At 39.8% G+C, this 15,034-nt stretch overlaps 1 protein-coding gene across 4 annotated transcripts in view; it reads left to right on the forward strand.

The window, feature by feature from the left end:
• The window catches only part of LOC124134910 (synapsin-like), a 143,035-nt gene that overhangs the window by 32,333 nt on the left and 95,668 nt on the right, over positions 1 to 15,034 (forward strand). For all 4 annotated transcript variants that reach the window (XM_048396866.1, XM_048396865.1, XM_048396868.1 and 1 more), the window contains exons 2-3: positions 10,334 to 10,492; positions 11,438 to 11,843. In XM_048396866.1, the coding sequence (XP_048252823.1) occupies positions 11,608 to 11,843 (236 nt within the window). In that variant the 5' untranslated portion in view covers positions 10,334 to 10,492; positions 11,438 to 11,607. The remainder of the gene's footprint in view (positions 1 to 10,333; positions 10,493 to 11,437; positions 11,844 to 15,034) is intronic.

A 15,034-nucleotide genomic window follows, 5' to 3' on the forward strand; every position in this document is an offset into this window, starting at 1 on the left:
TTTCCATGGGGGGAAAAAACATCCAAACTCATAATTCGTGTATAATGCGCACCCCCTTCAACACAGCTGTGTTTTTTGGAAAAAAAGTGCGCACTATACTCAAGAAAATACAGTAAGTGATCCTCATATAATTTCTGAGAAAGTGTACTCCCAAACATAAAATGTTACATTCGACCACTTTCTAGAAAGCATGGTCAGTTCATAGCTTTGGTTGTGTGAACTGCGCACATGTAAGAGGGGTACACAAAGTACATGATCTAGACTACCAGTTGTCATATTGTGAAAGCCTTGGTTGCTGAGTGGGTTAGGTCACTGACTTTGTGTGCTGGTGGTCAGGTGCCTCACTCTGGGAGTGTGGGTTCGAATCCAGTATGGGACTCCACGACAAAAGTACTAAAATTTGTATTTTACTAAGAAAGTGTAATACCAAATAAAAAATGTTAAATTTCAGCGAGATTCATATACTTCTGTTCTACTATCATCTTAGTGCTTTCAAAGACTGTTTCAAGAACATGTGTAAGGTCCATTTTGCAACACATTTATCTCAGCAAGACATTGATACATCCGTGAAAAGGGAATGCACAGTCTATTTGAGGCACATCACCTCCATCATGCCAGTGTTGATGAAATGCATGGCAAGTGTTCACACAGTTGATCATGTTTAATGTACACCAGCAGCCTCACCATGTCAAGGGACTTGCTTATCTACATCTTCTCTCTGGGATTGGAATCCAACAGATGCTTGCTAATTGATTTTTATGTGTTGACGAGGAGTGAGAGAAGAATATGAAGAGCTCCTACTTCTTCATCTTTTTTAGCATTACCAGAGTTCATCGGAAAATGAAATGTGATGATGCATATATGCTAATGTGATGCTGATGATACTGTAGGATTTTGAGTGAGTGAGTTTGCCCCACTCAGCAATATTCCAGCTTTATCACGGCGGTCTGTAAATCTGGACCAGACAATCCAGTGATTGACATCATGAGCATCGATCCACGCCATTCGGATTGATGACATGCATCAACCAAGTCAGCGAGCCTGACCACCCAATTCCGGTTTATTTCCACAAAAGGATAAAATAGTGTTAAACTATTCTTGTTATCGCTTGAGTAATGACAGTGTGTATTGCTGAAAGGAGCTTCAAACCATACTCACTCGCTCACTCACTCACGCCACCCATCAACCCACCCACCCACCCACCCACCCACCCACCCACTCACTCACTCACTCACTCACTCACTCACTCACTCACTCACTCACTCACTCACTCACCCACCCACCCACTCACTCACTCACTCACTCACTCACTCACTCACTCACTCACTCACTCACTCACTCACTCACTCACTCACAGATCTTGTGTGTCTGCGATATGACTTGAAATATAGCTAGGGTCTGTATGGTTGACAAACATTGAAAAAAAGATATGAGACTTGCCCCATATGTGCACTTGTGTAAGTCAGGCGGTGGCAAAGAAAATTACAACATTCAAGGCCTCAGAGCTTTCAAAATGTTTTATGGTAGACAAGTGGAGGACATTTCCAAATTTGACACATCAGTGATGAAAGTTATGTCCATTGTAATTATCTGTTTTTTACTTGCACCATATGTTTCCATGTTTTTTCAGAACAATTGCCTTGCCTTTGCCTGTGTTTGTGATGGGTGCAATCAGTGTGGCAGGATACGCTCATATTTTCGCAAACGCACAATAGTCACTTTCTTAGGATGTTTCATAAACACATGCTCATGATAAAATCGGAACAAGCGGTCAACTCAGCTTTTAGCAGAGATTTCTTATGAATAGGGAAAGGGTTTTGTTGCTTTTATCTACAAGATTATTGTGCTCATATAGGAACATGTATAGTTTGCTAACACCTGGTGTCACATTGATCCATTGATATAACTTTCACAGCTATTTTGCCTTACACCTAGTAGACTGTTTTGGCTCTTGATCGTGATACATGTATTATGATCCTATCACACAGAGATACCATTCCGATGTTTAACATAGATACTGACTCCGACCCAACCTTTCTCATTTGGCTCCTTAATGCATCAAGCTGGGTAACAACAAGTACTATCCCCTGTGGGGGACACAGGTGACCCAGTCGTCTAAGGTGCCGCAATTCACTGTGCAGAGTTGCGTCCCTTAGGAATGCCAGGAACCTATGACTGTGTGTTTGAATCCATCATTGTTTCCAGGGTTTATCAGCACCATACTCATAAGTTTCACCTAAGTGGTAAATGTCAAAAACGTGCATCACTTCTGGCTTTCCTTCCACATCAAGCTGGTATGCCATGATGTAACTAGAATACTGTTCAAGTTGGCGTGAAAACCCAACTCACTCATTCTTTTGGTATGATGGGCCAAGGGATTAAACCACCAACCTTCTGTTGTCCGGGCAGACACTGTATCCACTAGACCACAGAGTTGGTCACTTGTGAAGGTTACTGGATTGGAAGCCATAGCTTACAAAATGTCATGGCTTTTCATGTACTTCATCTCTTTCATGTTTAACATAGATACTGACTCCGACCCAACCTTTCTCATTTGGCTCCTTAATGCATCAAGCTGGGTAACAACAAGTACTATCCCCTGTGGGGGACACAGGTGGCCCACTCGTCTAAGGTGCCGTGATTCGCTGTGCAGAGTTGTGTCCCTTGGGCATGCCAGAAACCTATGATTGTGAGTTCGAATCCCGGTTCGCCCCAATTATGTTTCTAGTTTTGTCAGCACCATACCATGCTCGTGGATTTCACTGAAGTGGTAAACGTCTGAGACCTGCATCACTTCGGGCTTTCCTCCCACATTAAGCTGACACGCCGTGATATAACTGGAATACTGTTCAGAGCAGTGTTAAACCCAACTCACTCACTCACTACTCCTATAATAAGAGACTTTCTCTGATAAGGTTTAGTGGTTTATGCCTAGTGACTCCATGTAAAATCAATGATCCCTTACTGCGCATTTTATTGTGAGTGCAAAACAATGTAGTATATCATGTTGAAAACCTTTTAGCTGTACAAGAACTTCAGCATAAAGAGGTTCAGAGGTGTATTGGATCTCCAAGTTCTTTTTTACATGTTTGCAGCCTTGGAGGGGAGAAAAGGCACACTGAGTTCCTACTTGTCAAGTCCAGCCTGTGATTTGTGGGGAATTTATTGATTTTTCTCCCCTCCAACTGTGACTGGACTCTTCCTGAGCTAGAATATGTGTACTATGAAGACTGAACATGCTGTGAACCTTTGAATCATTAATACAGCATCATTTATCAATGGTATGCTGTGTTGCTATTTGTCAAAAGGCCATTGGACAGTAGTTGGAGTCGTTTGACCAATGGCCAGACAATCGCTTCCAAGCTAAGACAGATGGCTTCGTGAGCTATTCATGACTTCAAATGTTCAGGATTTATGTCCGCCTTCGTTGAAGACTGAAGGATTTCGGGATTAATTAAGTGAAGGTATTATTCTTAGCCAGAGGGAAGTTTTATTGAATTGACGGAGAAAGTGATTGATACAACAGTCCAAAAATTCTAGTGGTGGCGTTCTATTCTGAGCGTGCCTCTGGCAGATAGGATAGTGGAATCCCTGCAACGTGGAAGGCATTATGGAGTCGAGTTAAGCTATGTTATACAGCGCCTGACTCTGAATCAAAGAGAATTTTAGGACATGGTGTGATCCACAGATACAGGCCTTTTATTAGGAGGGGTGCTTCTTTGTGATTTTGCATTTCATTTTTCAATAATTGTGCAATTATTTTGAAAACGTGTCACCAAAATATCACAGTCACAGTGTTGTCCTACATTTACTATTAGTATGCCCGATCATCTGTAAAATCTCTGAATTAATTTAGGTATAGTATGCTTTAGAAAGGGGATTCGGGAGGGGGGTGCTATATCGTTTAGGAATCTCACTTGTTTTAGGATGATGATGATGATGATGATGATGATGATGATGATGATGATGAAGTTTAGTTGATGACGATAGCTATGCTGCTTGATGTATACTACTCCAAAGAACTTGAAAAACACCCAATTATTTCATATTACTATAGTTCGTCTCTCATGCCACGGTACCAACATTTTGTCATTTCATTGATTGTTACTGAGTAAAATGTCAGATGTCCAGGGTTTTCACTATCCAAGGTTTCACTCCATCCTATATCACAGTTAGCACAAGATATGGGCATAACACATATTACCTATATTGGGAGTTGAACCCTGGTTTTGTCATGACAAGCATCCACTTTACCAACAAGGCTACCACCACCCCTCACTACAAAAAGTGCAATGAATACAAATCCATGCAATCAACATTTTACATATAGATGGGTTCTTGGCTGTGTGCTTCATTACCTTTAGACAGCCTCATCGCCCCAGTGGATAGAGCATCTGACCAGAGAGCTGAAGGTCAGTGTTTAGAACGCAGGCCACTTCATACCAAACATCCTTAAAAATGAAACTTGTTGTTACCCTGCCTGGCACTCACATTACCAGGATGAAAAGACTGGACAGAATGAAGTAGACTGTGTCTGAGTGGGGTATTCATGTTAAACTATTCATGCCTACTACTACAAAACTAGACCACCATTAGGACATTTCTGTCGTTGACATTGTTTGTCGTTCTGTTGTATGTTTACAATCTATTCGATAACTGGGACAATGAAATGAATGAACCTTCCTTTCTCAGATGTTTGTTTACTTTAGATTGAAGAAGAAAGTTTATTTCTGTCTCACTTGCTTTGTATGGACATATACCACAGTGTATGCATACTCATTAAGTTACAAATAAAACAACCAATCGCTCAGCAATTTATGAGACATTAATTGTAAAATACAAAATGTGCTATAAAGTACATATATACAGATATAAATGTCATGGCAGGTTCTAGTAGTGTGAGAGATAAGATCAGGGTGGGCTAAAATACGGTTAAATATTACTGTTTGTTAAAATATCACAATCTGGCCACATTTCCCTGCTAGCCTTGATGAGATCCCTGCGCTGATCTGTTTAAAGAGGACATGTTAAGAGAACGTGGTTCTCATCTTCAATGGTATTTATAAGTTAAAACACAATATTTTCTCTAAAGGAATGTTTTCACATCGTCCCGTTTCAATTCGTAGGGGTGCCACTCCACATCTAAACTTGGCCATAGCACTTCTATGTGCTTTTGGTATGGGGCAGCTGACATAACTCCCTGTTGTATAGCTTTCAATTCAGAGATATCCGGTGTTTTAGTAGATCTATACTTCCTCTGAATGTGGGCCTACGTCTGCAACCCTCCAATAACCAGCTAGTAAGTGGTCCATAATTAAGTAATGTTGACAAACACTTCTAACGATCGTAAAGCATAACACTCTGTTCGTATTAATGGTTATGTTTCAATAAAGAGAATACCCTGTGCAGTTTTAATGATCCCCCGAGTGACAGACAAAACAGTTTATCGCTTTCTCATCACCATGTTATTCTTGGATACGGAACTAAACAGAATAATGAATAAGCTCCAATTGGGTGGGGCCAGGTGGTCCGCTAGCACTATAAGACCGGCAATAGTCTGGACAAGTACAAGCAGCCACACATACACACGTGACACTTACACTCCAATTAGGTGGGGCTAGGTGGTCCGCTAGCACTATAAGACCGGCAATAGTCTGGACAAGTACAAGCAGCCACTCATACACACGTGACACTTACACTCCAATTAGGTGGGGCTAGGTGGTCCGCTAGCACTTCGAGACCGGCAATAGTCTGGACAAGTACAAGCAGCCATACATACACACGTGCATACATTCCACTATATGAGAGAATGCAATGTTATAATCCATTTCACCTTTAACACCTTGAGATGATTCTATTCTGATGAACCTGTTTTAGTGGACATTATCCGCTGGATTTCCATATGTTTAAAGCCAGAAATCTTCACGCAAAGCAGGGTATAAATTGTCTTATTTATCTCCCCGGTTTGAAAAATGGGGGGATATAGCTATCAGCATGTTCTTCCGCCATCTATATTCTGTTTCTGTTTGCTATACAGATCAGTCTAGTAGTGAACTGGTGCCTTTTGATGATTTGTGGTTATTATTATTATTTATTTTTTTAATGTTTTCTTGACGTTAATTTGGACTTTACTGAAAATGAGACCAGAGCTCTTTTCTGGAGCAGAACCCCCAAACCGTTAAATATTTCTTGATGTAACTTGCTACACAGATCAGTCTAGTGGAACTGATGCCTTTTTATGATTTGGGATATTGAACAGTGCTAAACAGCATTATTTTTTTCTTCATTGAACTGTGGGTATCCAATGGCAATGAACCAAAAGTGGGATTTTAGTAGCCAAACTCCATTTCCGAATTGCACCAGGCAGGGGGGATATATCATCTCCTGATGACGCTTGTTCGGAATTTGTTTCCTGAGACGCACCTTGCATAAAATGAGTTTTAAATTGATAGTAAAGGTTTGGGAGTGAACATCCGTATCAACTCATTATGGCCGCACCATTGGCTCATTGAGATATTTGTAAATAAAGGCAACGAAACGCGTTCAATAATCATAAGAAATCTTCAAGTCCATTGTATAAGTCGGACTGCATCAGAAGCATGTGTCCATGAATCATTAATGAAGCCCTATCTGTGACATTGTACATATATATATATATGCTGGCATTCTGCTTGTGTTGAGGCTGTCATATAATTCTCGACAACGAAGAAGGATTCAGTGGGAAATTACATGAATATTGTCATTCTGGTGCTAGTGAATGGACATAGAGGAAAAGAATGGTGACATATGATCTGTCACTGTGTGCTTGACATACACATTGATTGGCAGTATGACAAATGCATGCGAATCACACTTTCACACGTTGACATGACCTTCCCTTGGGATCTATTGCTACTAGCAATTCATACTGAGTTTGTATTGCTGGGTATTGTCTGTTGGTCTCCTGCTGGGATCTGTTTGTGACAATCTTTATCATTTGTTCTTCCAATACCCCTAGGGATCCACATATACCGTATAGTCAGTCACTGATGTATAGTTAGTCTGTTGGTTGGTCTGGAGTGACCATTATGGTCATTGGCATGTGAAGGTCATGTGAAGGTCGGTAATATGACATTGACCCATTACACTTGGGGATCCAGTGACACCGTTGGTGTAGACTCAGTTTGTTGGTTGGTCTGGAACGCCCATTATAATATTGGCTTGTGAAGGTCATGTAAATTTATGTCCCATAAATTTATCAATGTTGAAACATAGGCTGGTCTGCTGCCAGAGTCACATAAATTACTGCTGGGAAACATAACAGGAACATGTGCACATAATCTTGAAGTACCCACAGTTTGATGACGTGAAGCCCAAGAAAGCATGACAAATTACACATGACAGGGATTAGTGACATAGTGCTGCAAAAAAACTTGAGAGGAATTGAGTGTGAACAAAGATCGATTTTGGGTGGACACAAATTAAAATATGTTTGACATGCACTTGGTGTATGAGGACATAAATATTAGGTTGCATTTTGCAAAAATAGGTTGCTCTGGTGCATGTTTTATACAGCAAACTCAAATCCTGCAATACAATATTTACTCTCTAATTAAGCTTTCAATTTTATGATGTTCAAGGACACTTGCGATAAGATGGAGATGTATGCCACGTGCTCATATTCACGGAAAAGGTAATTAGGGTAATTATGCTGATTATGGCAACTAATGAAAGATGTAACATCATCGTTCATCAATAATATAAACCTGATATTAGCTGGAAAATTAGGTTTACAGGGTGCTTTTGCTTAAAAATTGATTGGTATTGATCAATGAGGAGTCTTTGTTCATAGTATAAGAATAAGGGCATGATTAAGTGTGAAGGATAGATTCTGGATAATATTAGTAAATCACGTAATTACTCTGAGCATGACATTTGTGCAAAAATAGTGAGTGTTCCTTGTTCACATTCATAAAGTGGTGCATTGTTGTCTTGACATATTGGAGTTTATTACCCATAGGTTTAGTTATAACCAAATTCATGAAAATCGTATGTGCACTAGTGCAAATATTAATTCACATGCACCGGTGGATTGTTTACGTCACCCAGATGGCCGGGATGGCATTGTTGACATCATTCTAATCTTATAGTGACGTAATGTTGGAATGACGTCATACTAGAAATGACATCACATCTGAAGGTTGTTGATGTCATTCGACAATTATTGTTTTCTAAGAGTGCTTTTTTTAAAAATGGGAGCTCAAAAGGATTAAGAAATGATAAAGAAATTATTCCTTTTGCATGTGAGTCAAACTGATTTTATGAAACTTGTGTAAGAATTTATGTATTACCCTCACTCTCACTTGGGAAATACAAGAATTCTGGCACTCTTTTCATATAATCAGTGGGATGCTTTATATAATAATCTCTATATACAGTAGGACACGGATATAACAAACTACAAGGGACTGGAGAAATCAGTTTGATATATACGTTGTTCGTTATATACGTTTTCACCATCTTGGATAATAAAAAGCACAATATAGGTATAGGGAGATGTGCAGCTACTTTAGTCAGTGATTTTGCTAAATGCATTCATGAAACTGCATTGTCGAGATCAGACAAAATATCAAATACTTGCTGATTGTGTTGATTCGCCTCGATTGTGTTTATTCGCCGCTGATTGTGTGTAGCCAATTGTCAGTGACACTTGACACTGAGTGAGATTTCTCAATTTGCTATAGGCATCACTAATAAGTGGTATTTGGGCGTGCCGGGGATCAGATATCACTTGGCTATGTATGGTTGTTCGCTGTAGAGAGTTTGTTATGTACTTAAATTTTATATGATAATATAGAGGAGATACATCGGTGAACTTGTAACAGCTTGTTGTATCCGTTTATTCACTCTATCTATATTTGTAATATCTGTGTTCTACTGTATTGTCATGCCAGATATTGATCATCTTCCCGAGGAAACAATTAACGGATTGTAAAAGTCCAGTTTCCACCCTTGCAAAACTAGGCTGGAATTTCATGGCTTGATTGTAGCACCACCATGTCCCTCCTATTGACCAATCAGATTCCACCACTCATATCACTTGCATTTGCTTCAAACAAAATGGCGGAACTCCAGTCAAGATGATATGATTGATAATCAAGATCTTGATTGCAATAAAATGGATCTTACTTCATGAAGGGCGTCAAAACACTTGAACACCTTGATTAAAAGCATGAAAAGATTTGGAAAATATTTGTTGATTCCAAGTTGATGGTACACATACTCTGCAAATCCTGCAAACAACCCAAATCTGCATGGCTGTTGTCATGGTGATTATGAACCAGATGTCAATTTCATTACGCTATTTTGATTGGACTATGCATAGACTCATAAGTCCAGACAACATTTAACTCCATAATTCAAGCCAAGTTCAGCAAGGGTGGAAACTGGACTTTTATAGTCAGTTGACTCCTTTGCCTCGGGAAAATGGATATTGATTGACTCCACTATATCAATATATTGTTTGACTAAACTATATCAATATTTCGTTTGACTCCACGATATCAAAACATTGTTTGACTCCACAATATATCATTTGACTTTATGATATCATTAATTGTTTGAGACAATGTGCTAAATGGCCCCAGCAGAATCCTTAACATTGCTACGGCCTCACATCAGCAGTCTGCTCAGCCTCTTACTATATAGTCTGGAAGGTAATTTAACGTACCGACGTTTAATACAATATCTGAAAAACTCGAAAGGGTGCACGGGAATCACGCACGTTGAGACGCCGAACACCGTATTCGTGCGTGTGATTCCCGTGCACCCTTTCGAGTTGAGTTGATTGGTTCAACTGTGTCATATGCCCCTGTGACGCAGGGGTAGCATTATGTAGATGGCTGTTTTAATAAATGCTCGTTCCACCCGTGACAAACAGGTCTGGTTGTTGATGAAATATAGTGATAGCTAAATAGACCGATTTTTTATTCATGCACCGATTGTCTTTAAATGTAATATCAAGTTATGTATGACTGTTTAATAATCTCATACCAACTTTGACTGGAGTAGGTCCAATAGTTTTTAGATATTGTAGTAAACGTCGGTACCTTAAATTACCTTCCAGACAATAGATAACAAGACATATAGTCATGGTCCCCCAGGACTTGAGGTAACGAGGTATCATTGACAAGATTTTGTCTGTGTCGATATCCGGAAACAGAGGAGATTGAATTGTACGTGGATGTGACAAGGTACATCTGTTATATAAGAGGTGGTGTAATTCGAGATTGAGATGGAGACTGTTCAGCATTGTCTTGTATATGTGACCGTTTATCATGATTTGCTTTCACAGATTGAGTGAGATGTGTGAGTGAGCCTGCATATCCTCCTTAGATGCGGAATAGGACAGTCATCATCTGAACATTCCGTGAGCCAAGTGAAGCGGCAGCACTACTGTCAGACTGTCCGTGAGGAGACCTGAGTGGGAGATACCTCAGTAACACTCGTTCAGGTATGTCTCGTCATTCAATCTTACCTGCTCGTTCAGGTATGTCTCATCATTCAATCTTACCTGCTCGTTCAGGTATGTCTCGTCATTCAATCTTACCTGCTCGTTCAGGTATGTCTCGTCATTCAATCTAACCTGCCAGGCAAAATAAAATACTCACCCATGTTTGATGGATGGTGGCTAAGTATGAAACAAAAAAGAAATGTTTTTTCAATCGTGATGTATTTCATACAGGTATCATAATTGCGTTTGGACCTTGCAGTGTTTTGACAATTCTTTTTATAGTAATGTTTTGATGATGTTCGTAATTTTTTTTATCAAATGCAGTTTTCAAGTGTGTACTTTCAGTTTATGATCAATATTTCAATCTAAGAGTTTGCAAAGAAAGTATAGTGCTCAATTTGTTTGGTGACTGTCTGCAGGGATGCCCAAGCACTGTCCCTGATTCTTACCACTGACCCTGTAAGAAGTGGTCTTCAAAAACCCATACTTGTCTTAAGAGGCGATTAACGGGATCGGGTGGTCAGTCTCAAAGATTTGGTTCATTCATGTAATTGTATCCCAGTTGCATAGATCGATTCTCTTGATGTCAATCACTTGATTGTCTGATCCAGACTCCATTATTTACAGACCGCCTTCACATTGCTGAGTGCAGTGTTAAACAAACAAACAAACAAACAAACTAACACATACCATTTGTGATTTGTTTGGTTCAGACGCTTACACTTTTTTCACAATCTGGAATCCACTTGATACCCATTCCCCACCTCCTTCAAACTTACATACAAACCAATTTGAGAATTACCATACCCTTGATACTATACACAGAACTTGAACCTGGTATGAGAAGATCAGAGAAACCTTTAGTCAGACTTTTATGCTCGCAACTTATGAACAGGATACAAAACATTTACCCTTCATTTTATATATACTTCGTGTTTATTTCAGAACCACACCCTCCAACACATGAGGCTGGATTAACAAGAGGAAACCACCCTCACCTACACTCTAAGGTCGCTTCTGTCACCAAGTTCGTGACAGAATTACAGTTCTGTGTTGTTTTTTCTCCAACCGCCAAAATTTCGTTCAACACGTTTAAAGATAATTTCTCCACGGGCATGAACTTCCTGAAAAGGAGGTTCAGCTCGGGAGATCTACAAGGAGAACTACGGGATGAAGACTTCATCCCTCCCGTGGCACCACGGAAAGGCCCCTCGCCAAGTGCCCCAAGCTCGCCCTCAAAGACAACATCAGCGCCTGGTATTGGAAGGGGTTTTTTCTCGGCAAATAAACCCACATACAACCGTGATAGGTGCAAGACCCTGCTTGTCATTGATGACTGTCATACAGATTGGTGAGTAGAAGGCAGAGTTGTGTACCTTAGATGTGCTAGGATCTGATTATTATTGGTTCATTGGCAGATGGTAATGACCTGCAGCATTATCGACTTGACCACAACATTAAGCTGACGTGCTGTCATAGAACTGTTAAGTTGTTCAACACAGTGTTAAAACACTTTATTGTATTTTTCCTGTACTTACATTAGACCTTATGCAGCCAACCAAAGTGACAAAATAACAAGACTTTTGACAACTTTTGGAGTGGGTGGACTGACTTTTACAATTACCGTAGTCGACGTAATAAGCGCCCAGGGTGCTCTCAAAATTAGAGATAGGGGGCTCTTATTAGAATATAATTTTGGTGAAAGAGTCAAAAGATCGTAAATTTTATTGTTTTATGCTGACAGCCTGAAGTGATACAAAAGAAAAGTCTGTGCGTATTATACACGACAGATATATTTTTCCAGAATTTAATTGCCGTAATTAAGGGTGCATATAACACACGAGTGCGTATTATACACGAATAAATAAGTCTTGTGTACATTGATCAATCGGAAGGGAGCAAATTGAGATTGTTCACTAGCCAATATATTGGAAAATATCGCCGTGGGCGCTTATTACGTTGAATACGGTAGGTAAAATGAAAAAAAACTTGGTCATGTAGTTTGTATAAAAAAAATTATTCTAACAAAAAAACAAACAATCAATTACCTTTCGTTATCTTGTCATGCTAAAACTTGCATGTTTTTCGTTCATTAGCAGCAGTACTAATCTGGAAAATTATTTTTATGAATTTACCACCAAATTTGAATTTTAGGCCAATTTTTGTTGTAAATTAACTTATTAAAAGAAAGGCTGTAGGTTAGACCAATATTCTTTTAACATTGGCATGTGAGTCTGAGAACAAATTATGCTTCACTTATTTGGTAGAATTTTCATTTAAGACCTATTCATTCAAAAGTTTCTTTTGAGGAAAATGGATTAAGTGACCAGTGATGGAGACATTATACAAGATAATGACAGGAAATCTTAGTCTAAGGGTAGTAAGTTTGAATATGTTTAATTTGGTTTGAAGTTAACAAGCAGTCAATATTATATTTGTGCATAAATGAGTAAAACATTCAAGTCAAAATAGAGAATCAATAGGACTTTGATAATTATTTTCATCATTTAAATATATATAACAGGTACATCCAACAAGATGTTCAATTAGCACTGTTGATGGAGGAGTAAGATGAAATGTGAAACCTGTTAGTGATATCAAATCTTTGTTCTGGCATCTTGTTTCTGTATACATGATGCTGACCAAGACATTGTAGTAAGAAACATTATTAATATTCTAAAAATGTAACTATTCAAGTAGTTTTGTTTGTACTTTATTCTTTTTGTACTGTAAATATAATAATTTTACTATTACTGTATAAGAAATACACCCTTTGAGTCAAGCAAACAGGAAAAGTGACATGCATCAACCAAATCACTGAGCCTGACCACCTGATCCTGTTCATCGCCTCTTGTGACAAGAATTTGACCGATTCTAACCCGGATCTTCATGGGTAGTCAGGGTGTGAATTCATCATGGTGAAGACACAGGTTTATTTCTCCGTGGATTCAACATGCAAAGTTTCTTCTTCCTATCCCCGAGATCCTGGTTAAGAGCATCAGTAAACCGTTATAACACAGCTTGTGTAAAACTTGACAAAAAGTTTCACGATTTGCTATCAGGAAGAACTAAGACCTTTAAGGACTACATGTTAAACAGACCATGTGTCTTTAATACAGATCAGCTTCCCATCAAGCTCTGACATGCTAGCGTCAGTGACACCCAAGGAGCTTTAATGCATTTAGAGGCGCCCTGGCTGGGAGAGAGACCCTGCCGGTTCTAATGTGTCCAGTCACCAACCTCAATGTTCATCAACATCACTCAATTAGCCGAGGATGCAGTGACACTCTGTAGGCTGGCTCTATTTAATTGGATATTGATGAAACAATAAGAGAGCTGTATTTTTAACGTTACAAGACAGACGTCCTGTTTGATCCTTGTCATAATATTCTCTAAACCATTAGGATTTGTATTGGCTCGACTGGTCGTTGATGGTTGAGGTAAAATTGCCATGCATTGTCGGTCATCATTCTGTACGTCATTCTACCCATTCTTTATTTTTGTATGTTTATTGGTGGGCTCCTAAACTAATTAATTTGGGTCTCAAACGTATAATTAGACCGCTGGGTGGGTCTCAAAGTGGTGTCACATCTCTAGAGCCTGTAAGCCATTTTAATCAACGTTTCTCCTGTTGTCAACTAGCCAGAAGAGATACTGCTTTCCTTATCATCTTACCATCCATTGGTCAATTGACATGGGCAGTAGCTTCAGGTTTATACGTTTGATTTTAACACAGTAGATTGCCTTTTACTTACAAATATTTTTTTGTTCATTTTATTCCAATAATGTGACATAATAACAGTCAAAATACTAAACTCCTTGGTTAGTGTGGAGCCGGGTTGGTGCACATGGTCTTGTGCACAGCGTGGGGCGGTCGGGTAGCCTAGTGGTTAAAGCGTTCGCTCGTCAGGCCGAAGACCCGGGTTCGATTCCCGACATGGGTACAATGTGTGAAGCCCATTTCTGGTGTCCCCCGCCGTGATATTGCTGGAATATTGCTAAAAGCGGAGTAAAACCATACTCACTCACTCACTTGTGCACAGCGCACAGAGGGCAAATCCGGTGCAGGTCAGCAGCTTGACTCCTTAGAGTTTCTAGGTATTCGGTCCTGCCCCACACTGAAGCACATGTGTGTCACATTAGAATATGCCTCGGGGGCTCGCGTGGTCCAGTCGTCTTAGGCGCCGCGATTCGCTGTTCAGAGTTCCGTCCCTTTGGCACACCAGAAACCTATTATTGTGGGTTCGAATGCCGGTTGGCCCCGATTATATTTCTAGGTTTGTCAGCACCATACCCCTGCTCGTGGGTTTCACCGAAGTGGTAAACGTCTGAGACCTGCATCACTTTGGGCTTTACTCCCACATATAACTGGATTACTGTTAAAAGCGGCGTAAAACCAAACTGACTGACTCACTAGAGTATGCCTCTGCTCACCCAGCAGTGAATAGGTACCTGGTAGAATGAGATGGTAATGTGAGTGTTAATCTTTGAGCACCTCACCGGCTTCTTGGATTGTGTATTCCCCAGGGAGCTGAGAATGCA

Source organism: Haliotis rufescens, unplaced genomic scaffold, assembly GCF_023055435.1.
Source record: "Haliotis rufescens isolate VD_foot unplaced genomic scaffold, xgHalRufe1.0.p SCAF_16, whole genome shotgun sequence".
NCBI lineage: Eukaryota > Metazoa > Mollusca > Gastropoda > Lepetellida > Haliotidae > Haliotis > Haliotis rufescens.